General features: G+C 41.6%; 2 protein-coding genes across 2 annotated transcripts in view; one reads left to right on the top strand and one right to left on the bottom strand.

Annotated features, from left to right (window-relative positions):
* LOC139924064 (disco-interacting protein 2 homolog C) overlaps positions 1–26655 on the bottom strand; it is a 241252-nt gene that overhangs the window by 70556 nt on the left and 144041 nt on the right. Inside the window, exons 6-9 of the mRNA XM_078287890.1 lie at positions 25942–26025; positions 15933–16079; positions 10321–10440; positions 2755–2952 (exon numbers count right to left, since the gene is read on the bottom strand). Coding sequence (XP_078144016.1) covers positions 2755–2952; positions 10321–10440; positions 15933–16079; positions 25942–26025 — 549 coding nt within the window. The remainder of the gene's footprint in view (positions 1–2754; positions 2953–10320; positions 10441–15932; positions 16080–25941; positions 26026–26655) is intronic.
* LOC139925914 (tripartite motif-containing protein 16-like) overlaps positions 4319–26655 on the top strand; it is a 303498-nt gene continuing 281161 nt past the window's right edge. Inside the window, exon 1 of the mRNA XM_078287550.1 lies at positions 4319–6272. Coding sequence (XP_078143676.1) covers positions 4549–6225 — 1677 coding nt within the window. The 5' untranslated portion in view covers positions 4319–4548 and the 3' untranslated portion in view covers positions 6226–6272. The remainder of the gene's footprint in view (positions 6273–26655) is intronic.

Below are 26655 nucleotides of genomic sequence, written 5' to 3'. Positions count from 1 at the left end.
CCGGACCTGAAGCCATTTTCTCTCCGCTGCCGAAGAACCGTCGGGATCCGTCGCCTTCGGACCCGCCGAATACTAAAGGAGCGCTCAGTCCAATTTGGTTTTAGACTTGTTGACCCCCGGGGGTCGGGACGGGCACAGAGGGCTGTTTTCTGATGCGATTGTGCTGCGTTGGACGTGTTTAGGGAGCAGAGAAGAAGACTTATTCCCCTCTGTAATTTATTTACCTGACAATCTGATACGGTCAACACTTACTCTACATAATATTTAGCGGCTGAAAAACAAATCGGATTCCAGTCCGTGTGACTTCAGCTGAGCATGATGGACTTCTGGTCATGCGCTTATTACCGTAATTGACCTTCTCCGGTGTTCATACCAGTTCAGAGCACATGAAGAAATAGCTGATTAAGAGCATCAGTTCACACTGCGGTTTGTCCTCGGTTTATTTTGTTCTGCTAGGTTTTCCAAGCATGAGGAACTGCTGGCTGTCAGATGTCAACATCCGTCCCCTTCTACCCGTAAAACTTTGGGGTCTCAACTAAAGGAGTAATAAACGCTCCAGAATTCGAATAAACCGCTCCAAACATGCTCAGTGTGGACACGCCCTCAGATTAAAGCTCTATGTGATGACTTTTTTGTGGTAAAACATTCACATTCTGGACAAAAGCTTTCAAAATGAGCTTCGGACAGCAGGACGGTCTTCAGTTGCAGAGACCGTCCTGTACCTCAGCGGTTCTCAACCTTTTTGGCTCATGATCCCTTAAAATGAAGCCACGTCTCCTTGCCACCCCCGTCACAAGTGTTCAGCCAAAGAACCATTTTCCCTTTTCAGGTTGTTTCATTAGATTTATCATCAGAGGAGGCTGAAAGGCTGAAAACTATTCAGTATTTCACAAGAAAAGAAGCAAAAATTTGACATAATATATTTTTATAGTAGAAATATGCTTTTTTCCTATTCCATAAATCATCTTGCGACCCCCCAAAATGATCTCGCGACCCCCTGAGGGATCCCGACCCCCAGGTTGAGAACCACTGCCATACCTGAGAAGTCGCAGGTTTGTTTCCTCTAACAGCCAATCAGCACATTCACAACCTGCTCACGTATTTTACGTCACGCAGGATAAGAGCATCAAGAACATTCCTAAAAAACATAAAGTAAATTCAGAAAATATGGGTCTTTGGGATTTAAAAAAAAAAGAAAACTTTTACACCCACTGTAGCAGAGCAGCTTTCTTCAAAGTGTCTGTTTCACACTTTGCTAATGTGCTTAGCGCTCTGTCTGGCTGCCATTAGTGGAATTATGCACACACAGCGGGGGTTAAACATTGTTTGGTGCTTCAGTTAATCAGCTTGGGGAAGCAGGCAGGCTGAGAGGGATGAGACTCACAGAGCGCTCCTCCGAAAACCCTCTGGACCGTCCTGCTGAAGCATGTTCCCCCAGCAGCAGTGTTGTTCTTAGAGCGCTCCTTATGTTGATAACGTATATCGGAAACTGATTAAAAAATGTACCTTAAAGGGGGGGTATCCTAGGATGTGGCAATTCTTAGTATTTCTGGTGATTTTGGTACTTGGAGGTGTGAAGTAATCACAGTAAAAAAACTGAATCATGTTACTATGCTGTTTCCCCACAGTCACTAACTATAATAATAATAATAATTGATTACATTTATATAGCGCTTTTCAAGGCACTCAAAGCGCTTCACATATGGGGGGGGGGGGGGGGTAACTCAACTCATCCACCACCGGTATAAGACACGCCCCCTTGTACAAGCCAGTCAGATTTTGCTCCAGTTTCTATGTAGACACTGGACTGTCTGAAATCGACCAATCAGTGCTAAGAGGAGGGCGGGCCTTCCAGAATGGCCAGCCAATCAGAGCAGTAGCTCATTAGCATAAGAAGCTGCTTATGTAAAACGACCTGTTTTCTTGTAGGTGGGAAACAAACACTGGGAAGTGAATAGCTAAAGCTATAACTAAACAATTTTTACTGAAAAAAACTTCACAGATGTATTTTATAGACACCAGGTAATTATATAAAATTGCTGAAAAAGCAAATGATACCCCTCCTTTAAGATAATTGATTTAGGTCGCAGTCGATTCACCCTTTTAACATTTTTCATGTTATAGCACTTTGTAACAGGGTTCCCACACCTTCTTAAACATCAAATTCAAGGACTTTTCCAGGACTTTCCAGGCCCAATCCCTCAAATTCAAGGACCCAACTGTTACAACACTGAGAATTTTTATAATGAGAACTAGCAGGCTGTACAGAAGCTCAAAGACAACAATTAAAAAGAGAGAGAGGCTTGAGTGTGTGAACACTTCTCAACAACTTCTCTAAATTCAAGCACTTTCAATGACCCATGTCTATTTAAGTCTATTTTTAAAAACTTTCAAGGCCTTGATTCTTTTTTCTCAAATTCACAAACTTTCCAAAAAGGATTTCAAGGACCCATGGGGACCTTGTTGTAACTTAGTTAAGAAAAACTCGATACAAATATTATTAGTAGTATTCATGATGCATAAAGATTTCAGTGCATTTAAACTGCTGAAAAACTTCATCATAGTCCCCTGTTGTCTTAAAACACCCTGTTGAAGTGAAATATATATATAGGTTGCTTCGTTTTAAGGGGTTTTAAGGGGTTACGAGCCAAACAGATTGAGAACCACTGCTGCTTTAAACTCTTTTTCTTTACACCACTGACACAACAGCAGTACAGAGTGTTTCCTCGGTCTTTCCCCTGGTGGTTTTCGTACCGTAGGTGAGGACGTAGAGCGGCTTCCCGTTGGTGTCCATGGTGGTGAGGCAGGGGGCTTTGGGGGAGATGGTGCCCCACCGCTGCAGCGCCGCCTCCAGGGACGGAGGCCAGTTGGTGACGACGCCCAGCTGCTCGCCCCGCATGGCCGCCATCTGAGCCCCCTCCGCCCGGGGCTGGTTAGGGTCCGGCTGCTGGACTGGAGGGGGGGGGGGGGGGGGAGAGAGAGAGAGAGAGAGAGAGAGAGAGAGAGAGAGAGAGAGAGAGAGAGGGAGAGAGAGACATAGAGAGAGACAGAGAGAGCGAGAGAGAGAGAGAGACAGACAGAGAGAGAGAGAGAGAGAGAGAGAGGGAGAGGGAGAGAGAGAGAGAGAGAGAGAGAGAGGGAGAGAGAGAGGGGGGGAGGGAGAGAGAGAGAGAGGGAGAGGGAGAGAGAGAGAGAGAGAGAGAGAGAGAGAGAGAGAGAGAGAGAGAGAGAGAGAGAGGTCAAGGAACTTCTTCATTCATTGCCTGAATTCCAAGTTTGGAAGTAACTAATTACATTTACTCACGTTACTGTAATTGAGTAGCTTCTTATGTACTTTTTGATACTACTACTACTGCATTTTTATAAAGTGAGTAATTTTACTTTAACTTAAGTACATTTTCCCTGAAGTATTGTAATTAGCTGCATTTTAAATCCATCCATCACAGAACAGATTGTGTCTCTCCATCAGCAGCAGAAACTGGATCAACGTAAACTGACAAACTGTGGATCCATTCACAGTGAGAAGAGGAATCTGACTTTACTTTGTTTCTGCACTTTATTTTGTCATTTCTAATGTTTCCAGTGAAAATAATCCAGTTTGAACTCTGACCTCTCTCCTTTTAGAATCACATGGAAAAGATCACAGCTAACAACGTTCTCTGTTCTAAAGAGGAACTCAGGAACTTTTACTCTGAGGACATTTTAAATCAGACACTTTTTACTTTTACTGAAGTAGATTTTTACAGCAGTACTTTTACTTCTACTGAAGTAAAATATCAGCAAAGTAACAGTACTTCTACTGGAGTAGGATGTTTTTACACCACTGAAGAGAGAGAGAGAGAGAGAGAGAGAGAGAGAGAGAGAGACAGAGAGAGAGAGAGAGAGAGAGAGAGAGACACACACACGCAGAGAGAGAGAGAGAGAGAGAGACAGACACAGAGAGAGAGAGAGAGAGAGAGAGAGAGAGAGAGAGAGAGAGAGAGAGAGAGAGAGAGAGACACACACACGCAGAGAGAGAGAGAGAGAGAGAGAGAGAGAGAGAACCATTCTAAATAGTTTTACTGTTCAATTCTCCACAAGTCACTTAGAAGGTTTTGGAACTTTATTTTAAAATGTTGCACTTAAAAAAGTGAGGGGGGAATAAGGGAAGAGAGAGATTGATCCTAAATGTAACTATTCCTTATGTATTTATCATGATCTTCACTTCATATTGTAAACGAGAGCTAAACACACACTGCCTCTTTCAAACCGCTCCTCTTCCTGGAATAAAGCAAAGCCTGATAACTCCTCCCTCTTCTTCCTGGTCTCAAACACAGCCAGTTCCATTCTGACCAGATATTTCCTGTTCCCTCCCCTTTCACAGATCTGCCAGTTTAAAGATGGGTGGAAACAACATGTTGTGAAGTGCAAGAGCTGACAAGCCCATTCACTGCAGATCAGCAAATGAACATGAAGACAAGGAACAGAGTTTTGGTTTGGATCGGAGCACAACTTGTTTTCCGTTGATAGAAAGTGAAACTATCTGACACACTGTTACTGAGAAGTGAAATGGCGCAGCAAGGAATTCAGCTGGACGGAGCAAAACTCTGCTGTTCGATCTGTCTGGATCTACTGAAGGATCCGGTGACTATTCCCTGTGGGCACAGCTACTGCATGAGCTGTATTAAAAGCTGCTGGGATGAAGAGGATCAGAAGAAAATCCACAGCTGCCCCCAGTGCAGACAGACCTTCACACCAAGGCCTGTCCTGGTGAAAAGTACCATGTTAGCAGAGTTGGTGGAGGACCTGAAGAAGACAGGACTCCAAGCTGCTCCTCCTGATCGCTGCTATGCCGGACCTGGAGATGTGGCCTGTGATTTCTGCACTGGGAGAAAGCTGAAAGCCCTCAAGTCCTGTCTGGTGTGTCTGGCCTCTTACTGTGAGCAGCACCTCCAGCCTCACTATGATGCAGCTCCATTAAAGAAACACAAGCTGGTCGAAGCCACCGTGAAGCTTCAGGAGAACATCTGCTCTCGTCATGACGAGGTGATGAAGATTTTCTGCCGTACTGATCAGCAGTTTATCTGTTATCTCTGCTCCATGGATGAACATAAAGGCCACGACACAGTCTCAGCTGCAGCAGAATGGACTGAGAGGCAGAAAGAGCTCGGGGTGAGTCGGCAAAAAATCCAGCAGAGAATCCAGAACAGAGAGAAAGACGTGAAGGTGCTTCAACAGGAGGTGGAGGCTATCAATCTCTCTGCTGATAAAGCAGTGGAGGACAGTGAGAAGATCTTCACTGAGCTGGTCCGTCTCATTGAGAAAAGAAGCTCTGATGTGAAGGAGCAGATCAGATCCCGGCAGAAAGCGGAAGCGAGTCGGGCCGAAGAACTTCAGGAGAAGCTGAAGCAGGAGATTGCTGAGCTGAGGAGGAAAGACGCTGAGCTGGAGCAGCTCTCACACACAGAGGATCACACCCATTTTCTACACAATTACCCCTCGCTGTCACGTCTCAGTGAATCTACAGACTCACCCAGCACCAATATCCGTCCTCTGCGCTACTTTGAGGATGTGACTGCAGCTGTGTCAGAGGCCAGAGATAAACTACAGGACATTCTTACAGAGGAATGGCCTAAGATCTCATGGACAGTGACTGAAGTGGATGTTTTACTGTCACAACCAAGAGAGCCCAAGACCAGAGCTGGATTCTTACAATATTCACGACAAATCACACTGGATCCAAACACAGCAAACACACAGCTGTCATTATCTGAGGGGAACAGAAAAGCAACACGTATGAGAGAAGAACAGTTATATTCTAGTCACCCAGACAGATTCACTGACCAGCGTCAGGTCCTGAGTAGAGAGGGTCTGACTGGACGTTGTTACTGGGAGGTGGAGTGGAGCGGGTTCAGAGTTTCAATAGCAGTCGCATATAAGGATATTAGCAGAACAGGAACCTCGAGTGAATGTTTATTTGGATTCAATGACAAGTCTTGGGAATTAGATTGTAACAACAATAGTTATGAATTCAGACATAACAATATCACAACTCCCATCCCAGTCCCTCGGTCCTCCAGAGTAGGAGTGTACCTGGATCACAGAGCAGGTATTCTGTCCTTCTACAGAGTCTCTGAAACCATGACTCTCCTCCACAGAGTCCAGACCACATTCACTCAGCCTCTCTATCCTGGATTTTGGCTTTATTCTATTGGAGCCACTGCTGAGTTGAGTAAGCTCAAGTAGACAGGAGTTATTAAAGCAGCAATGTGTGAAAATCTGATTTTTACATTGTATTTGTTTCTTCTCCATCTTTGTCCCTCAGCCTCACTGTGGTGTTTCTGCACTGCACTTCCCACAGATCACCTGTCAATCAAACGGTGTGGGCGGAGCTTGGATTTTCTGTTGCTGCAGTTTGAGTTTCTCTTTTCTTTGTCTGTTCAGCCATGGTGGCTATCACTGCTCATGCTAACTACCCAGTTCTTCTTCTTCTTCTGTTTATTCCAAACAAACCGGAAATGTAAAACGCATCACTTCCTGTGCTGCAGAGGAAAAACAATGGAAAAGTTTTCATGAACTGGATATAGGTTGAATCACTTTTGTGTTATATCAGTCGGTAATAGAGAGTATCCAAACAGACATTTAATCATATGAAAACATAAACTGTTGTGTGGTCTATATAGTTCTTATCTTTGTTGCATATTTGTATTGTTGCTGTAATATTTTCTGCTGTTTCTGTTCCACTGCATGGGCCTTAATGGAGCCAGCACTAGAAGTCTTCCCTTTATTATAGCTGAATAGTTGTTAATATGTTGATTTTGTTCCCGGCACTTTGTAACTTTGTTAAGAAAAGTGAACTACAAATGTTATCATTATTATTATTATAATCAATAGGGAGAGGATTCATTGTTTTCCTCCACAGTGCTGACATACTGGTTTAACAGATTGATTGTGTGGATGAAGTGAATATGTAGATGGAAAGATTGAACCAGAGTCTTTTACCAGGTTTTAGTGATTTGATGTGTGATCAGCGTGAATGTTTGCAAAGATCAATAAAGCTTTTTTTTTTCCAACAACAAATGAAATATTTCTTCTGTATTCATTCCAGGAAGTCTATCAAAGCTGCTAGAGAAAATGTGAAACTAATATGACAGTATAACTGAGACGATTTCCCCCTAAAACACAACAAAGTGCAGTCTTCATGTTTAGAGCAGATGTGGAATCAAAAGTCAAATGAAGCAGCAGTGTTACCAAAGAAGAAACACTAGTGAAGATGGAAAGAATGAAGGACAATCCTGTTGTTAATGGAACTGGTTAAATGTATGAATGAAGTGAATGTTTAGATGGAAAGACTGAAGGACAGTGTGGATGGATAACATTTGCCAATCAATCTCTATCCTTGCAGCTTTCTTCACTGAAACAGTTTTGTCATGGAGGACTAAGCTTGCAACCTCCAAGTGTTTAATCATCTGTTGCTTTTTAGAAGCTAGATTGGCTTTGTGCACTTGCTCAATAAACAGAGTTTCTTCCGCAGGCCTGAAAAGCCTGGAAAAGTAGGAAGAATTCAGTTGATCATTTCCAGGTCAAGTTTGGGAATCGCAGAAAATGTCTGAAAAGGTTTTGTTCAGTCCTGACACACATATGACCACAGACTTTATGTAGTCGTGGACCAGCTGTCATTTCAGATATTGTGATGAAGAATAAACTTCAAAATGATATGAGCTAGTTAAGCCACTATCTGAATATTTCACACTGAACTGAGTACCAAAGGAAAATAAAAACTTCCACACTGGACTTATATGGGTTCAAATGAGAAAAAAACACCAGCGCATGCTATCCAAGCTGTTGGACCATCACACACACACACACACACACACACACACACACACACACACACACACAAACACAGTCTTCTAGAGCTGGCCTGCTCCCTGTTACATCTCACAGCCTTGATAAATACTCTATCTTCTGCATTAGGCCTGTATGGTTCATCTGGAAGCAACAGGATTGAATACATTTGTTATGTTGTTTTTAAGAGTTCTTGTAAGACATTGTTTTACTGCTTAATTTTTTTTGTTGAACATAAGAAAGTAGAGATAAGTAGACAACTAGTGTAAAATAACATGACACGGTGGGTTGGTTTTCCTCCCCAGTTTTTTGAGTCACCAGCAGCCACTGGTACACAGACCCCAGAATAAAAGTTCCCCCACTGAAGACCTGAAGACAAAGACCAGTTAAAACATTAAAAATGCGTAGAAGACGGTCGCATTCATGAAAAAGCACGTACAACAGTTTCATTAAAAACACAGAGAGGATACTCACTCCCCATGGCAATGTTTGGAAAAATTACTTTTCAAATCTATATCAAAATCCATAATACTGTGATTTAAACACATCAGACTTCCACAACTGGGAAACTGAAATCAGTAGAAAATGCAATAAAACACCAAAATGCTTTGGACAGTCCAATCACACTGGAGGAGTTAAAAGTCAAACTTCCAGATATGAAAAATGGAAAAGCGTGTGGTATTGAGGGTATCAAGACAGAAATGTTAACAGCAGCAGTAAACTCTACATGGCCGTACTAAAATGATTTAATCTGGTCTTAGAAAGCAGCATATACCCCGAAATGTGGAACAAGGGACCGATTACTCCTATATTTAAAAATGGAGACAATCTGAACCCCTATAATAACTATAGAGGAGTGTGTGTGAACTCTCATCTGGGAAAACTATTCTGTAGCATTATAAATTCAAGAATATTGTCCTTCCTCATTGAAAACAACATACTAAGTAAATCATGTCCAACAGTTTCATTCAAAACACAGAGAGGACACTCACTCTCCATCCCTGGGTTAACCTGTGCAAGGGTGGAAGTAACTGATTACATTTACTCAAGATACTGTACTTGAGTAGCTTTTTGTGTACTTGTACTTTTTTGAGTATTTTTAAAGTCAGTAATTTTACTTTTACTTTAATACATTTTTACTGAAGTATTATAATTAGCTGCATTTTAAATCCATCCATCACAGAACAGATTGTGTCTCTCCATCAGCAGCAGAAACTGGATCAACGTAAACTGACAAACTGTGGATCCATTCACAGTGAGAAGAGGAATCTGACTTTACTTTGTTTCTGCACTTTATTTTGTCATTTCTAATGTTTCCAGTGAAAAGAATCTAGTTTGAACTCTGACCTCTCTCCTTTTAGAATCACATGGAAAAGATCACAGCTAACAACGTTCTCTGTTCTAAAGAGGAACTCAGGAACTTTTACTCTGAGGACATTTTAAATCACACACTTTTTACTTTTACTGAAGTAGATTTTAACAGCAGTACTTTTACTTCTACTGAAGTAAAATATCAGCAAAGTAACAGTACTTCTACTGGAGCAGGATGTTTTAATACTCTTTCCTCCCCTGCTGAATTCTTCGGTTGGCATTTAAGACACTTTGCATGAAGCATGACGTAATATTTGCCCCGATTTTATTTTTATCACCGCTGCATCACAGTGAATGTTCATGAGGAATGTGGAAAAATAGCATTAATCGAGCAAAATACTATTAAATTTACACAGAGCGCATTTTTAATATTATGCTTTAAAACATTTTAGCAGCAAATTGGACAAAGCTGAGTGTTTCCAACGTTTGCCATTCATGCCTCATTTATGAATTAACTTTTTGGCTCCGCGTTGCAGCAGCTTCTGATGTTGTAAACATAGAGAAATATTAATAAGTCAGGAGCAGAATCGAGAAGCGTAATGTGTGGATGGTGATACAGCTGTGTGGATTATTTCCCAGCAGCGGATGAGAGAGTTTAACATTTGCTATAAATCATTTTGAACATAAGCAACTTCGGGTAGAGCGGCTCAAACTAAAATGTGTGCACTCTTGATGTTAAATGGTATCATCATTATCATACTCATCTATATTGTTGTTGTTGTTGTTGTTATCATCGCTACCATCATCATCACCGCCGCCATTATCATCAGTATCATTCTATTCTACTCAAATCAATTCTGTTCTTTTCTCTTCTCTTCTATTCTTCTCTCAATATTTCTCAAATCAAGTTTATTTCTTTAACTTTCATCACAAGCATGTCTCAAAGGACTTTACAGAGAACAAGTTTACTCAGATCTAACTAAAACACAAACTAATCAACAATCAATCACGCAACAAAATGACACCATGCAGTATGTAAACAAAATCAAACGCAAGGAAAGAAAACAGAGCGCAAGACACAAAACAGCATGTTGAAAAGACACAGCAAAACCTGACCTGGCCTCAAATATACACATTAAATGAAAGACAGAGTGAAGCGTCTGTCCGGTGGAACATCTTTACCCTCCAGCAGCTCCTCGAAGTCGTCGACGAAGAACTCTCTCAGCGGCGGCCGCTTGGGTCTCTTCAGAGTGTTGACCAGCTGCTGGATTTTAGCTGAAACTCTGCTGCTGACTGGGACACCTGTGGAGGGCCGACACACACACACACACACACACACACACACAGAGAGAGATTCATGTAATAATAATAATAATAATAATAATCTTAAATGATATAGTGAGGTAAAAGTAATAAAATAGAAGTGATTACATTTTAATAATAATAATAATAAAAACAATAAATAAACAAAAGGTAAGGTAAATAGATACAGTCATAGGGATATCAACAAATGGACATTGTTGTAGTTTGCTTGTTTTTTTTTTTGTGTTTTTTTTTGTTGTTATTTTCTGTTTCTTTTTGCCTTGGATTTTACATACATGATTGTTTTGCATTATGATGTAATGTTTACTTGTGTGGACCCCAGGAAGAGTAGTCGCTACCTTGGTAGTGGCTAATGGGGATCCAAATAAATAAATAAATAAATAAATAAACAAATGGAATAATAAAACATGCAAGGCAACACAGATGAAAACGAATAAAAGCCAAAGGTTATATAAAGGCCTTAGGATGAAAGCATGTTTTAAGAAGAGATGTGAAGGCATACTGCGCAGGATTTTTCCTCTCTAGCGCGACAAGACATTAAGCCACGCCCCCTGGACGCAGTTGCCAGAACGGTAAAAAAAAAACAGTAAAAAAAAAAAAGTACAGTGAGGCGAAATGCCAAGCAGACAAGACTCGTTCCAAAATGAGAGTGTATCTGTTGGCTTTCACCTGTTGGAGAGTACTGAAGAAGAGGATGAGGATGAAGAGCGACGCGGAGTTGGTCTGTTGGACAGGTAGCTGCCGGTTGGCTATCAGCTGTTCTACTACAATGAAGCTATGCTAACAACACTCACACACACACACACACTCACTCTGAGCAGAACTCCAGTTCCTCTGTATTAGAGTTCAGGACCGCTGCTGTTTTAGATATAAAAGGACTCAGCAGTGGTTTTGGTTGCAGGACTCACCTGCTGCCAGAAGGTCGACGCCCAGAAACGTCCCGAACATTCAGAAATAAGAAAATCCAAGCAGAAGGCAGCAGGCTCTCTGCAGACACACACACTGTCACACACTACCAATGGACCATAAGTAATGATATTTTTTGGAGGAGTTTATGCTATTTCAAGGGGCAAAATCCTGCTCAGTATGCCTTTGAATGGATGATACTGACTCATGTATGCCGACTTGTCAGCACACTGGACCCAAATTCATAATTGTTCTTTCACAGGTGCACATGTGAAGAAGTCACTCGGAAGTCCACACCTTCACATTCCACTGAGCAATATGCTAAGTGCCTCCCGCCGCTTCACCTCCGAACACAAAAGCGTCCCCGTGTTTCAAATCCACATTAAAGCGGCTCGTCTTTTCTCAAGTGAGCGATCAACACGGCCGCCGCCGCCGCCGAACGTGAGGCAGAGACGGCAGATGAGACGGGACGAGACGAGACGAGACGAGACGAGACGAGGCACAAACAGCTCTTTCACCGAGCGAGAGTTTAAACTCAGCTGTCACTTTATGATGGAGAGGTGGGATGAAAGCGGGGGAGCTGTGTGAAATGAGGCGTGGACGCAAATATCATTTTCGGCGTGTTTGATTTAAGTGGCTGGGTGTGTCAGAGACGCCGCCGCCGCCGCCGCCGCACACTGGCAGAGCGACAGAGAGGAAGTCGGTATACTGCGAGATCCCGGGCGTCCAGGAACGTCCACGACCCTCCAGGTGAAAGTCATGGGTTCGTTTTTGTTTTTTTGTTTCATATCTCTCTTTCAAACTGCGTATCTTGGTGGGCAGATGCACAAAAAAACCACGCAGACAAACACAGTGAACGCATCACATCTCCAGGGAAGGTTTGCTGCTCTTTCTCAGCACTGGACTGCTTCACATTCATGCAGTTCAACACAGTCACCGTGATTTAATTTTTGTCATATATTCATGTGTGAATGTGACTGTTGTCCACTCTGGGCCACCGTAGCTGATTTGTGCGAGCCGATGAGCGAACGATTCTTCCCAGCATGTTCTGGGCGAGAAAAATTAGGTGGCTTTCCATCAGAAAGCAACCAAGTACCCAGTCTGAAAGAGAGGAAAATGTCTTTGACTGTTACTCATTATTACAATTTAAAATAAAATAAATCTTAGTGGTACAACTTGAGTGTTTATTTGCCAACATGTGATGCAAATTTATTGTTTCAATAAAATTGCCCCTTAAAAGGACCAAAACGTGCCCAAAATCAGATGAAGGGGGCAAAAAACCTGATAGTTAAGATAGAAAAACTCTAAACAGTGGATGGGGAAACAGAAGGAAGCCTACAGAGTGAAATCTCTGTGCCCACAAAGCAAGTCAAAGGTTAAATGATGAGCAAAACATCCAAAGACAAGCAGACAGTAACAGAACAAGCTCTGGGTGAAGCTCATCCCCGCAGATTAAAGATGAATAACGGCACGCGACCCCGATGTTTCACAAGACAACAGATGAAATCCTGTCAGGGCTTTGAAACAGAGCAGAAGCTTTGCTGTGTCTCTTCCTTCAGCCAAACATCCCAACAAGCTCCCATCTGTAAACTTTGGCTCTCCATCTAGCAAGCTGCCTCTCGCCTCTCGCTCGGCGTCTCTATCCCGCAGCGTATCGATCGTGGCGTCTTGATGAACACGTTCGTCCGCTGCAGCTTCGCATCCCTCCGGAGGAGCGATTAGACGGCTATCAAACGTCCAAATTGGCAGCTTCGGTCTTCTCTGCGGGCCTCGCTCTAAAGAAACGTCGAGATTCATCCGTCTAGATAGGCCAGGAACGTTTTGCTCGGCCGCCGCCCAAAAAAAAGGGGTTTAAATCTGACCTGCGATGTGTCGACATCTTCACAAAGCGAGTTGTTTTGACGCCGACACGACTTCAAATGATGATGAAGCGCGGCGACGAGCTCCTGTTAGAAGCCGTTTCGCTCGCCCTGCCGACCTCGACTTCCTCGCTAACCGTGATGAGAAGAATCCCTCCTGCGGCGTTTCATTCACAAAAATGAAACACAGGAGCAACATTATCTGTTTGATAGCTGCTTTTTCCAGGCTTACGTTCCTTTCATGTGGCTCCAAAACTCCAGATGGTTTGGTGAGCACGCATTTTTTCAGCAACGCCCTTCTTCACATTCATACACTTCCACACATTCACATGTGGGAGCTGCCAGTACAACCAGCCTTCCAGTGTGGGACGCTGTGCAGCTCAGTGCCTTGCTAAAAGGCACCTGGACCACGGAGACTTTTTGTTTTAATCAGTCCCACCAGGATTTTGCGGAGTTTTTTTGTGATTATTGCGGCCAAAAATGCTTAATTTTGCTGCGGCTTTTCTCAAAAATTGCGATACAATTTGCGAGGTTTTATGTGCTCTTTTTGCGGTAAAATTGCGGGAATTGGGAAAAATTGCAAGCAATGGGAAAAAAATGTTTTTCTCTCTCTCTCTCTCTCACTCACTCTCACACACACACAGCCTCCCCCTATTCTCTCCCACTCTCCGTTTAAGCTATTAACTCTTCCAAGAGCTTGAATTTTGCACTCACCTCGATTCTTGCTGCTTTTGTTTTGTTTTGCACGGTCTATGGCAGTCATTTTTGTTGGCAGGTGAGCTTTGTTCATCTTCCACCTGAATGCGCGCTGCGATGACGTAAGTTACCACGACACCGAATGCGACAATTGGTCCAAATCACAAGCGGTCTGTTGATTTGGCCATTTCATGCGGCAATTTTGCAAAACTGCAAGCTCTCGCAAATATTGCGGAGATTTCTTGAATTTGCGTTAATTATTGCGATCGCAAAATCACAAGTTCCTGGAGGGACTGTTTAATGCAGCTTACCTGATTTTGAACTTGATTTTTCTGATTTTTGAACTCTGGAACTATGTAAAGTGTCCTTGAGCCTGAGAAAGGCACTCTTAAATCAAATGTATTATTATTATTATTATTATTATTAGGAGTGATTCTCATTCACTTTCCCCGCCCAGATTTTCCCAGCCGGTCTGGAAACTCAACACACACAGAACTGACATAACCCGATCACACGTTGAGCCGCAGAGACGGGCCCGAGGCTGCAGAGCAAACATGAGGCAGACAAACCCAGTGCACTTTGTAGACGGCGACGCACTCCAAATAGAAAATAAAGCGCACACATGACTCATGCTGTTCTCATACGTACACAAAATTAATCCCAGACGTTTTATCGCTCGCCCTTCCCTTCCCCGCTCCGCCTCACACGGGAGGAAAAAAAACTCCAAATATTAAAATGCAAATTAGTTGTGTCTGAAGTGAATAAACAGGCTTCCAGAACATTAGCAGACATATCCAGGAGAAAAAATGGAAATAGCCTTGAATTGATTGGTATTGGGCAAATTGTTTGTGTTTTCATTGTCAGCTAATGTTGGTCATATTTCATGCTTTCATCTGCAGGAGAAAACAAAGAAAGGCACTTCTGATGCATCAATTAAAAGACATAAACCCATGATAGAGATTTAGACAAGGGAGAGACAGCAGGCATGACAGTTTTGGGAGGTTGTGATGGAAAGGCTATAATTAAATTATTATTAGTAGTAGTATTTTCAGAGGCAGTATTATATATAGAGACAGTGCACTCTATTAGTTTTGAATGAGAAAATCTGTAACGCTAAACATGGCGGCTCCGACAACATAAGACGAGTCGATGAGCGAATAATAATGAGCAAATAATGAAGAAAATCCACCAATCATACTTTCAGGTTTACGCAACGGCAGAACTTTGTTATTTACGACAACTCCACATCATCCGTCTCTGCCAGCAACCGTTTTATTAAGACATTTGAAATAATTTAATAACATGATATTCTCAGATATATTGGACTGCATGATGTCATGACTGTTGACAGCTGATGCAATGACAAATGCATGATGGGAGCCGTAAACCAGATTTGTCTTGAATGTCGTAATCTCTCTGTTTGGTGAAGCAGTGGATGGAACGCACCTTTTTAAACTTGCTTTTAACTGACTTATATTATTTTATTCTTATGTTATTATTTTACTTTTTATTAGTGTATTATTATTTTCTCTTCATGTTCTTATGTTCTCATGTTTATTGATGCTCATATGTGAGTACTTATGTCAAATTTTCTTTTGTTTTTATTTTATTGTTTTATTCTTTATCCATTTTACTTTGTAACAATATTATATTATTATTAATTATAGTTATAGTTATTAATATTATTATTATTATGGAGCTGCGTACAAACATTGGTAAGTGGAAAAAAGATGTTTTTCTGAGACTACAGTGTCCTTTGAAACGAATTTTAACACTCCATGTTGTCACCAATTCAGCATTTTTCGTAAATAAGTAATGCAAATGATTGTATGTATGTCAGAACTTTAGATACAGACGACTCCCTATTCAAACAGACAGGAGTCTCGTCTTGTTAGTCACAAACTTCCTCCCTGGAGGGCGTTACCAAGAGTGAACCCACTTTCCTCACAGGGACTTGGGTATTACTTCCTCCCGTCTCCTCCCCACATCGCTCCACCAACCCCGACTCACCGTCTCCGGTCTCCATCAGCTCGGCGTTGCCGTACTTGGGCGTCTGTCTCTGGGCGGCGGTGCCGGCACCCTGGGGTCTCTCCACCTGGATCCCGTCGGCGGTGTTGTTGGTGTAGCCGGTGACATCTGGAGGGGCAGAGTGGTTCTCTGGGATGTGAGAAAACAGAGGGGAACGAGGAAGGAAGGAAGGCCTGGTTAGTTCCCCCACTCCCCCACACAGCCTACTGTTACAGGAGGAGGCGTTTTAATGGGGATTCTGACACAAAAGTTAGGTTATATGACAGAGAAATACTCTAAAGGCATGTATACAATATGTAGTGAGTCCCCCCCCCCCTCCCCCCGACACATCCTACTGTTCATCTAAGTAGGGATGACTACACATAGGAAAGGTTATATTATACAGCTGTATTTCACAGATACAGATGTAGCCATTATTGAAGTCCCACTTTTTACTGCATGCTTGTTGAATTTTGGCTTCGTCTCTGAGAGGAAGTGTTTGGAAAAATGAAGTTTTGCTCTCTTTTCAGCTGTCTAAGGCCCTGATTTACTAATAACTTTCATGGGTGCAAAAAACTTTTAGCATGTGCAAAACCAGTGACATAACTCCTGATTGGTCAAGAAAATTGTCTTGCACCTATCACAAGTCTTTGAATTTGAACTGCAAATGCTTTTGTACCCACTAAAGGTTTTAGTAAATCTGGGCCTAAGTGTACTTAGAAAGGTTTGGTTATAACCTGGAAAACATTTTGATGTTGAATATACTGTATGCTGATATGATGTGGAAAACCAGTGGAAATACAGCGCCAAAATGAAAGTTGAGACAGCCAATCAGGACATAAATTTCTTTCTGATATCAGATCAGATCCGTTTCTAAAGCTGTTTTAATGTTTTACTGTGCTGTAATATCATATTGTGAATATTGTGCCTGCTCTTTGCTTGCTGGGAAGGAATAGTCAGTTGAGAGACAGTAGAGTTTTGTGTTGCCCACTAATTTGGTTCTACTGTGTAACTCAAGACGGACTTGTCTGCAGTGCTAATGAAGCGGGACTTCTACAATGGCTGCCATGGTACAGCATGTGTATAATATGCAGTTAGTTCTCCAACACCCTCATTCATCCTGCTGTTTAAACTGTTAGCCTTATAGTGGAGATGAAGGTAACAACAGCTGGTTAAGACAGGAGGGAAAGACAGGGTGAGGCTGAGAGGATGAGGTGGTGAATTTGTATGTGTGTGTGTGTGTGTGTGTGTTTGAACACGTCCATGTACGTTCTTGTGCACATACCATGCACTAGTGTGTCTAAAAGAACTGACAAGACAGCATAGTATGGAGGAAAAAACACAACAAGAGGGTTTTAGCAAAAAGTGGACAGCACACACTTTCAGGGAAGTGTGTTGGGGTCAGAACAGGACCGAACAGCAGCAGTTCAGATGTGAAGTCACTCTGCCGGGGGATCAGGAAGCACGCAGACACAACGATGGCTTTCGTCTAGACGAGGCCGACGCTAATCTAATGTTGGACTGAAGCGGCTCGATCTGCTGCCGGAGAGCGCAGACACAACCAGCTCATCTGTCTGGTGACAGAATGTTTTGCTTCATTCATGTCGACTTGGCACGAAACATTCATGACAAACTCTTGACAACCTCTGGTCCTTTGAAGTGGACTTGACTGAAACTGGATTTGATGTTTTTCTATTTGAGATTGAGTGTCGGTGAAAACCTCCAAAAGTTCTCAGAAATGAAGGTTACCTACACAATGAGATGAGACAAAGAACAGAACAGAAGAGAACAGAAGAGAACAGAATAGAACAGAATAGAATAGAATAGAATAGAACAACAGAACAGAACAGAATAGAACAGAATAGAGTAGAGTAGAATAGAACAGAACAGAATAGAACAGAACAGAACAGAATAGAGTAGAATAGAACAGAACAGAACAGAATAGAGTAGAATAGAACAACAGAACAGAACAGAATAGACTAGAATAGGACAGAATATAGTAGAATAGAACAGAACAGAACAGAATAGATTAGAATAGAACAGAATAGAATAGAATAGAACAGAATAGAACAGAACAGAATAGAATAGAATAGAACAGAATAGAATAGAACAGAACAGAATAGAACAGAACAGAATAGAACAACAGAACAGAATAGAACAGAACAGAATAGAATAGACTAGAATAGAACAGAACAGAACAGAATAGATTAGAATAGAACAGAATAGAATAGAATAGAACAGAATAGAACAGAACAGAACAGAATAGATTAGAATAGAACAGAATAGAATAGAATAGAACAGAATAGAACAGAACAGAACAGAATAGAATAGAACAGAACAGAATAGAATAGAACAGAACAGAATAGAACAGAACAGAATAGAACAACAGAACAGAACAGAATAGAACAACAGAACAGAATAGAACAGAACAGAATAGAATAGACTAGAATAGAACAGAACAGAACAGAATAGAATAGAACAGAACACAACAGAATAGAATAAAATAGAACAGAATAGAATAGAACACAATAGAATAGAATAGAATAGAATAGAATAGAATAGAATAGCTTGTGGCAACTGAAGCAAGACTCCAGCTAGACTGAATTACCTCTAGACTTTTCTATCCTCACAAGTCAAACTGAACTATCATTCCTTGAGGAACAGAGGAGTTTTCTTCCAAAATGAGACACCCACCACTGAATAATGTGAGACCGACTCTAATGACATCATTAATAACACAAAATATGGTACTTTTCAATGTAAAGTAAGTAACTGAAGTCAATGGTCGGAAAAAAATGGTTGACTTTTACAGACTGGATATTTTAGAGATATTGAATGATCAATTTCAGGTCATTTTTTTGTTTTACCACAATGGATGCACTTGGAAGTTAACTCTTAAAATGTGAATGTGTGATGAAAACACACTGAGAGAAGTTAACACAAGGAGATTAAAAGCTCAAAGTGTCTGAGATGCAACAAGCTGACCGTCATCTGCCTCCTGCAAGGATCCAGACAGACAAATTATTACATTTAGGCCTCGCAGATCTGATGCACTTCACAGATATATGTTGATAATCCCAATTTATCACAACTTTTAGCCGTATATAAATGATTGCAACGCGTCCGCCTCGCACCCGAAAACACAGACTCTCTTTTCCCTTAACTCCCACTCCTCTATTTTTCTTACAGTTGTTTTCAGGTTGTTTCTCCCCCTCTTTTCCGATACATTTAGATTGTGTTTCAACCTATCTGCCGCGCCAGATGTTTCACAGCTCCCACCATGCCGCAAATTCTCCACATTTACCTCTTTCATGAGGCTCGGCCGCTGTCGGACGACATCAAACGGTGTTTACTGTTCTGCCTGGGGGATTCTTTACTTTGAGTGGTCGGAGCATGAAATGATGCAGGGGGAAGATGTGCAGTGAATCTAAATGGGACGTGTGTGTTTGTCTTTCACTGTCCTGTGGCACTCAATCTGAGGTGTTGTTCCTCTACCATGTGTCAGGATGTACTGTGCTACTACTCTATTTACATTGGTATGCTATGTTATGTTATGTTATGCTATGCTATGCTATGCTCTGTTCTGTTCTGTTCTGTTCTGTTATCTTATGCTATGTTATGTTATATTATGCTATGTTACGTTATGCTACGTTACGCTACGATGTTATGTTGTTATGCTATGTTATGTTATGCTATGTTACATTATGCTACATTACGCTACGCTATGATGTTATGTTATGCTATGCTGTTATCTTATGCTATGTTACGTTATGCTACGTTACGCTACGCTACGCTATGATGTTATGTTACGCTATGTTATGTTATGTTATGCTATGCTATGCTATGTTATGCTATGCTATGTGTTTCTGCACTAATGTCACCAAGACAAACACCCTGCACATATAGTCTACTTTGCAAATATAGCGTTTCTACAGTAGGTATTAAAAGTAATAATTTTTGACAGTTTCATATACATAAAAATAGAATATAAACAAGGATATAGAAAATTGGGATATACGTATATGCAAATACACAATTGACGGTTTCAACACGTTGAGTAGAATGTATGTATGGGAAGAATGGAGAAAAGTAGGCATTACAGCATTATTAGGGTCTGCAAAACATCTGTAGAAGAAGAAATGTGTGCAGAATATTTCCAACAATGATACAAACTTTTTCACTTAAATCCTGAAAACTCGGCTTTAAGGAGACACACATTTTTCACCAAAATAGCAGCGGAGAAAGCAGCATGGAGCAGCTCCTCCGCCAGCAAACCGCCTCGGCTTCCAGCCTCTTCTGAAAGACCAGCGCACTCGGAGAGAAAACGGACGGCGAGCGAGGACGCCACTTCAGATGATTTAAACCCGACCCTCGCCTCTCCGCTCCCTTATTCCCTCTCAGCTTCCCGCATAGAGCTCCGCCGCTCCGGTTGAGGAGCGTGAGATAAAGGGGATCAGCCACTCCGGCCCACCGCGCTCCTCAGCAGGACGGGCCCGGCAGAGCGGCGGCAGCAGAGCAAATCACAACTGAAAGGGTTTCATTGCAAAACACAATATATATATATATATATATATATATACATATATATATATATATATATATATATATATAATATGGAAAGAAACTGCTGCATCATCAGTCAGCATTTTAAACCCACTGGTGATTCTGTCCTCAAAAACAAAAGCTATTTTATTTTAAGATGACTCAAAACTTTAGAAGTAAAGTTAAATGCTTAACGGCAGCATTTTGATTTTTTCACATGGTGGTATTTCTCATTTTGGAATTAAATTCTTCAATTACATTCACGTACTGTATAAGCAGAGGTGGAAAGTAACTAAGTACATTTACTCAAGTACTGTACTGTAATGTACTTTTACTTTTTCCTCCACTACATTTATCTGACGGCTGGAGTTACTAGTTACTTTGCCGAATAAGTTAGAGTTTAAACTCCCCAACAGTATATGGAGCAGTCAGACCTACAACACTAAAATACTTCTTACAAGTTCATGCTTCAATAATTTAACACTCTGAAAGAATGAGGACTTTTACTTTTGATACTTCAATACATTTTACTGCTAATACTTCTATACTTTTACTGAAGCAGAACTTTTACGTTTAATGTAAGTATTTTTTCCATTATGGTATTGCTACTTTTACTTAAGTAAAGGATTTGAGTACTTTTTCCACCGCTGTGTATAAGACATCTGATGCTTTCTTCTGGAGCGACCTACATCAAATGAGCAGGTTGTGGGTTCAGTGTTTTGCTCATAGACACTTTGATAAGACACATGACTGTTGTTGGGATTTGATCCTGTGACATCTGAGTTACAGGATAGTCTCTCTAAACACTTACCGCTGGTGTCATTTCTGATTACAATATGTACTGAATTGTGCTTCATGCCAATAGAGAAAATCGAACTGAATGAACTGAATTAAACATGTGTTGTATAGTATTTAAAAAGCCAAAAACCACACAGTGCCAGCGTCAGAACAGACAGTATTTTCTAAGTCTCTCTCATCTCTCAGTCCCTCTCTTTCTTAATATTTCATCATCGCTTGTTCTCTCTCTCTCTCTCTCTGTCTGGCAGATACAGTCTTGTATAAGCAGAGTGAAAAGGCTGTATAAATATATATGTATAAAGAAAACATAAGGATCACATATGCCAGTGGTACACTCTCAATGCCCTCTGAGCTGTGTGTGTGTGTGTGTGTGTGTGTGTGTGTGTGTGTGTTAGAGAGAATGGGAGAGAGACAGAGCAAGAAAGAAAGAGAAAAATAGTTAAAATAAGGAAAATAATTGAAGTTGATTTCAACTTTCTTAATGTCTCTATAGCAACAGAATGTAACTCAGTGTCTATGTTCTATAGTTTCTTCAATTTGTACTATTTCAAGTCTTGTATTCACTACTTTTTTTTTTTTTACTTTATATCTCTATTATGTACTATGTACTGTACTATTGTACTGCTTTTGGCAGTATTGGCTCTCTTCCATTCATGACGATAAAGCTTACTTGAACTGAATTGAACTGAAAGAGTGAGAGACTGGGAGAAAGAGACAAGAGGAGAGAGAGAGAAAACAAGACAGAGAGAGAGTGTGTGTGAGAGAACGAGACAAAGAGAGAGAGAGAGCGAGAGAGAGAGAGAGAGAGAGATGTGTGTGACAAGCTTACTTGAAGTGAAAGTGAACACGAATTGAAAGAGAGAGAGACTAGGAGGAAGTGCAAGAGCTAGAGAGGGGGGGACAAAGGAAGAGACAGAGAGAAAAAAAACGAGACAGAAAGACATAGAGAGAGGGAAAGGGACATGGAGAGACATACTGAATGCGAGAAGAGAAAGGATTAAGAGGGTTAGAAACAGAGAAAGAGAGAGATGGTGAGAGTGTGAAGAAAAAGAGACAAAAGGAACGGAGGCGAGAGAGAGAGAGAGAGAGAACGAGCTAGAGAGAGAGGGAAAGAGACATGGAGAGACATATAGTGAATGCGAGAAGAGAGAGGATTGAGAGGGTTAGAAACAGAGAGAGAGATGGCGAGACTGCGAGAAAGAGACAAAAGGAACAGGGGAGAGAGAGAGAGAGAATTGAATTGAATTGAAAAAAAGACGTTTATTCATAATTTAGTCACGCTATACAGAGTGATTGACCTGTATTAGAGAAGAGAGAAAACAAAAAACAAAAAAAATCGCAATAAATATAAAGAAAAAAGAGAGAGAGAGAGAGAGAGAGAGAGGGAGAGAGAGATGTTTCCCAGCAAAGCACCGAGCCAAAGCCAGCGAGACCAAACAGAATTCTTTATCCAGACACGCGCTGCATATCAATATTGCAGCGCACACAGCACAGGCATGCTAATTACTGTAGCAAGCTGTACACTCTCTCTGTGCAACATCTGGGCTGTCGGTGTGAGCTACAGTGAACTAGACATGCACTCTTTAAAGTCTTGTGTTGTTTATCTGTCTGGGAATGTGTGTGTGCGTGCGTGTATATGCGTTCCTGCCTGTCTTTCAGCGTATTTGCGCATGTGTGTGTGTGTGTGTGTGTGTGTTTGGGTGACCTCATCAGAATGTATTTATGATGATGTGTGACGGGGAGGAATATCAGTCCTGGCTGTGGAGGATGATGATGAATGCCTCCTTCACTGCCGAGGGAACCTGCTGGAATACCAATCAGGCCGGCGGGGGAGCTGGAACTGATTCAGGGACGCGACGCCTGCCTCCTTTCCCCATGGGTGAAGGCGAGGTGGCCGGGGCGGCCCGGCGGGTGAAGGTACCGCAACGTAGCCGAAAGGTCGCAGGTTCAATTCCTGTAATTCCGATCAACAGCCATGTATCTTGTCAAAGTGTTGCTCTGGATAAGAGCATCATGCTAATATGTACGCAACCAAAAGGAAAACTGCTGCTGTTGCTGTTTTGGCCTAGAATGGCTGCATTTTAATCTTTAAACCTTTGATAGCAATACCAATAGGTAGAGATGGGACGATATATCGATATTAAATGTATAGCAATGCAAAAATGTGACAATACGTATCGTGGGGCAGAAAAATGAATCGCGATATCAGCTACAATTTATTCTGCTGTAGTAATCACAAGTGAGACGGCTTGACCATCACAATTTCACAAGCTCTCCATTAAAATAATATTATTTGCACTTTGCAATGACATTTTTAAATTGTTGTTTACATTCTAGTACGCAAATGCACATCCCTAGAAAGAATTGTGGCTAAAAAATAAACTAAAGTAATTCTGCACAGTCAGACTTTGTTGTCACTGAACTTTTATTTATTACATCGTATCGTGGTTGTATGGAATCGTGTACCCCATATCGCGTATCGAATCGTATTGCGAGATAAGCATATCGTACCATCGCTACCAATAGGGTTAGCACATTATACAGTTCTGACTTAGGGATGCTATGTCCTTCCCATGGCTGGAAAAATACCTTAACTTGAATCTCGGAAAGCCAGAGGAAAACTGCTCCGTCAGACCCTACAATGATTGCGTTCTTACCCTTAAACCTTATCAATAGCAAAACTAACAGGCCAGGCAAAAGCAGTAATCCTACCACCTTCGCATGGCTGAAGATATTGCTCGACTTTAATCTCAGAAACCCGGAGAGAAAAACTGCTTTGTCGGAAGCTAAACTGACTGCATCCCCATCCTTAAAGCTTATCGATACCCATACCAATAACTCTAGCATAGAGTAGGAACTTAAGCCGGAATTCAGGAATGCAACCTTTTTCTCACAGCTTCTCATAGCTTGACTTTAATCTTGGAGGCTGAGAAAAAAAAACGGCTTTAATCGGAGCTACAATGACTGCATCCCTATCCTTAAAAGCTATCAATACCAACACAAATAAGTCGAGCTGGGAGTACGAACGTGACTGACTAGGAAAGCCAGTAAAAAGTGCTTTGTCAGGTGCTCGACTGCAACCCTGCGTCATGCATTCAATCATTGAATAGGATGCTCAAGTAATACCTACTGCTAGTAGTTTGTCTGTCTACCTTTAAGCTTTATCGATAGCCTTAGATGTAATCCTTAACAAGAATACACAAGTAATGCCAAATACTAAATTAGAAAAGTTCATATCACTTCACATTTGGACTCAGACTTTCGAATTCCTGTCAGCCAGGAATCTGGACACACAAAGATCATACCGCAAGAGAAAGAAGTCAGGGATTCTTAAACCTCTATAAATCAAGAAGCGGTATTAATGCTGAGCATGTTAGAGTGCTGATGTAGGATGAGCAACCAAATCAATTTTCCCATCTCATTCATGATGACCCCAAATTGAAAACTGCTGTCACATCAGCGTTACGAGACACCTGATGAATAGCAGCCAGGAACCTTCTGTTGCTCCCGAACCGCTGAACCGTTATTCCTCGGAGACTGTAAAGTATTCCTCAGATAGATATACAGCAACGACAGCGAGGCTAAGCTCCGGTGCAATCCCAAGGGGCCATCATCCAGACGGCAGCCTTAATTATATTGAGCTTGGGAATGCTTCCAGGACAGTGTTAATGGACTTGGAGTAATTTTTGCTCTGACGTTGATGAATGGCTGATTAAAGGTCTGGTCTTAAACCTTTTCTTTTAGTGAATGCTCATTGTTCCCACCAACGTGGATTGCTTTTTTTTCTCAAGCGATCTGAGAGAAATGGGGGGAGCCACTTCAATAAATTAGCCTATCAACCGCAGCCTTTTCACATGTCAAGTAGCGACAATCAGGGCTTGGCAGGTTGTGCCTCTTAAAATGTAGAAATAATTAAACTGGATAACAAGCCCAAGAGCATTCAAGCTTTCTTCAAGTCTTACTGTTAATGAGGACCTCTCTCTGCAAAACAACAGCAGGAGTTGAACTCACTGTTACAGTATGTGTGATTCAAGGTAACAGATTGTTGAGAATGTTGCATACCATTGGAGAGTAAGACAAACTAAAAGGAGGAAGCAGGCAGACGCAGCCTACATTCCACACTACCATCTGCTTTCTGGCCGAGATGAAAAGCAGTTTTAAAAGCAGATTGCCTCTGGCTGAGCAAACAACTAAAAACATGCTGCATAATTAGCTAGATCAATAAACAACGCCAAACAGAGTAACCTTGAAAAGAGGAAGGACTAGTCATACAAGCTGCTATCTAGCCCCTTTGAAGGCATTGTTGATATTCCTCATCAACAATTTGCATTCTAAAAAGCTGGGAGCATCAGCTTTTTTTTTTTCCACGCACACACATTGCCTCATGCACAAACCACGATCAATAGTCAATGCTATCCTTAGGTTAGCATCGAATTACTATTTTCCAAGCTTTCACCACATGGTTAAGCACAAATTTAATTAGCAGGGAACCACCAACTGAGGGGCACAACTTGAACAGCAAGCAAATGACGGGGGACACCGGGGAAAGGGTCAAAGATTCATTGAAAAATATAGGGGGAAAAGGGGGGCATCCCTGCGTCGTGCCACGGGACGGCAGGATACTGACCCCGCTTCTCGGCTCTCCGCCGGCCGTGCTCCGATCTGAACTCACCGGAGCGTCGCGGCCCGGAGTTGCCATTCTCTACCATAGCAGCTGGCACTGCCCTCCTCTTCAAGGAGAGGTGGGTTAAAGGGCCTGCATGTGAGGAACAAGAAGGGAGGGAAACTGTTCTTGAGCTGCGTGTCGACTGGGAACCTCCCTGAACAGTGCTGGCTTCTTTTTCTCATTATCATGACGCAATCACCACAGTGCCATGGTCTATGTTGACTTGTTTTATACTTGGGCACTATCAAACTTTATCATGGTGTCGCAACAATCATTTTCTACAAATCATGTCTGTTCGTTAATGAACAGTATCTAATTGATTTAATTCAATAAATAGAGTCTATATTTTTCTACTTTTTTGTTCTCTTTTTGACGTTTTTATAGGCAGCACCTCGACTCTGGCTGTTTGAGCACAACTTAGTTAATCTCAGTATCTAATTAATAAAAGGAAGTAAAAGTTATAATGTGAAAATGTAACCTTTTAACATAAATCTTCATAGCTGCAATTTCCCCCTAACTCCCATAATCCCCTTCCATATGTAAGTTAATTTCATTGATGTCACATGATGGGAGAACGCACTTCTGTGTTCTCCACCTATTAGTTTGCGTGGACTGCCACGATCCAGCAATGTGTGGTGATATATACTGTATAGCTAACTCTTTTTATGATTGTAAGACAACACATACTCTGGCATTTATTAATAAATCACAAATGTCATC

The sequence above is a fragment of the Centroberyx gerrardi genome, chromosome 13 (genome assembly GCF_048128805.1).
Source record: "Centroberyx gerrardi isolate f3 chromosome 13, fCenGer3.hap1.cur.20231027, whole genome shotgun sequence".
Lineage (NCBI taxonomy): Eukaryota > Metazoa > Chordata > Actinopteri > Beryciformes > Berycidae > Centroberyx > Centroberyx gerrardi.
This window is presented reverse-complemented; position numbering and strand designations above follow the sequence as displayed.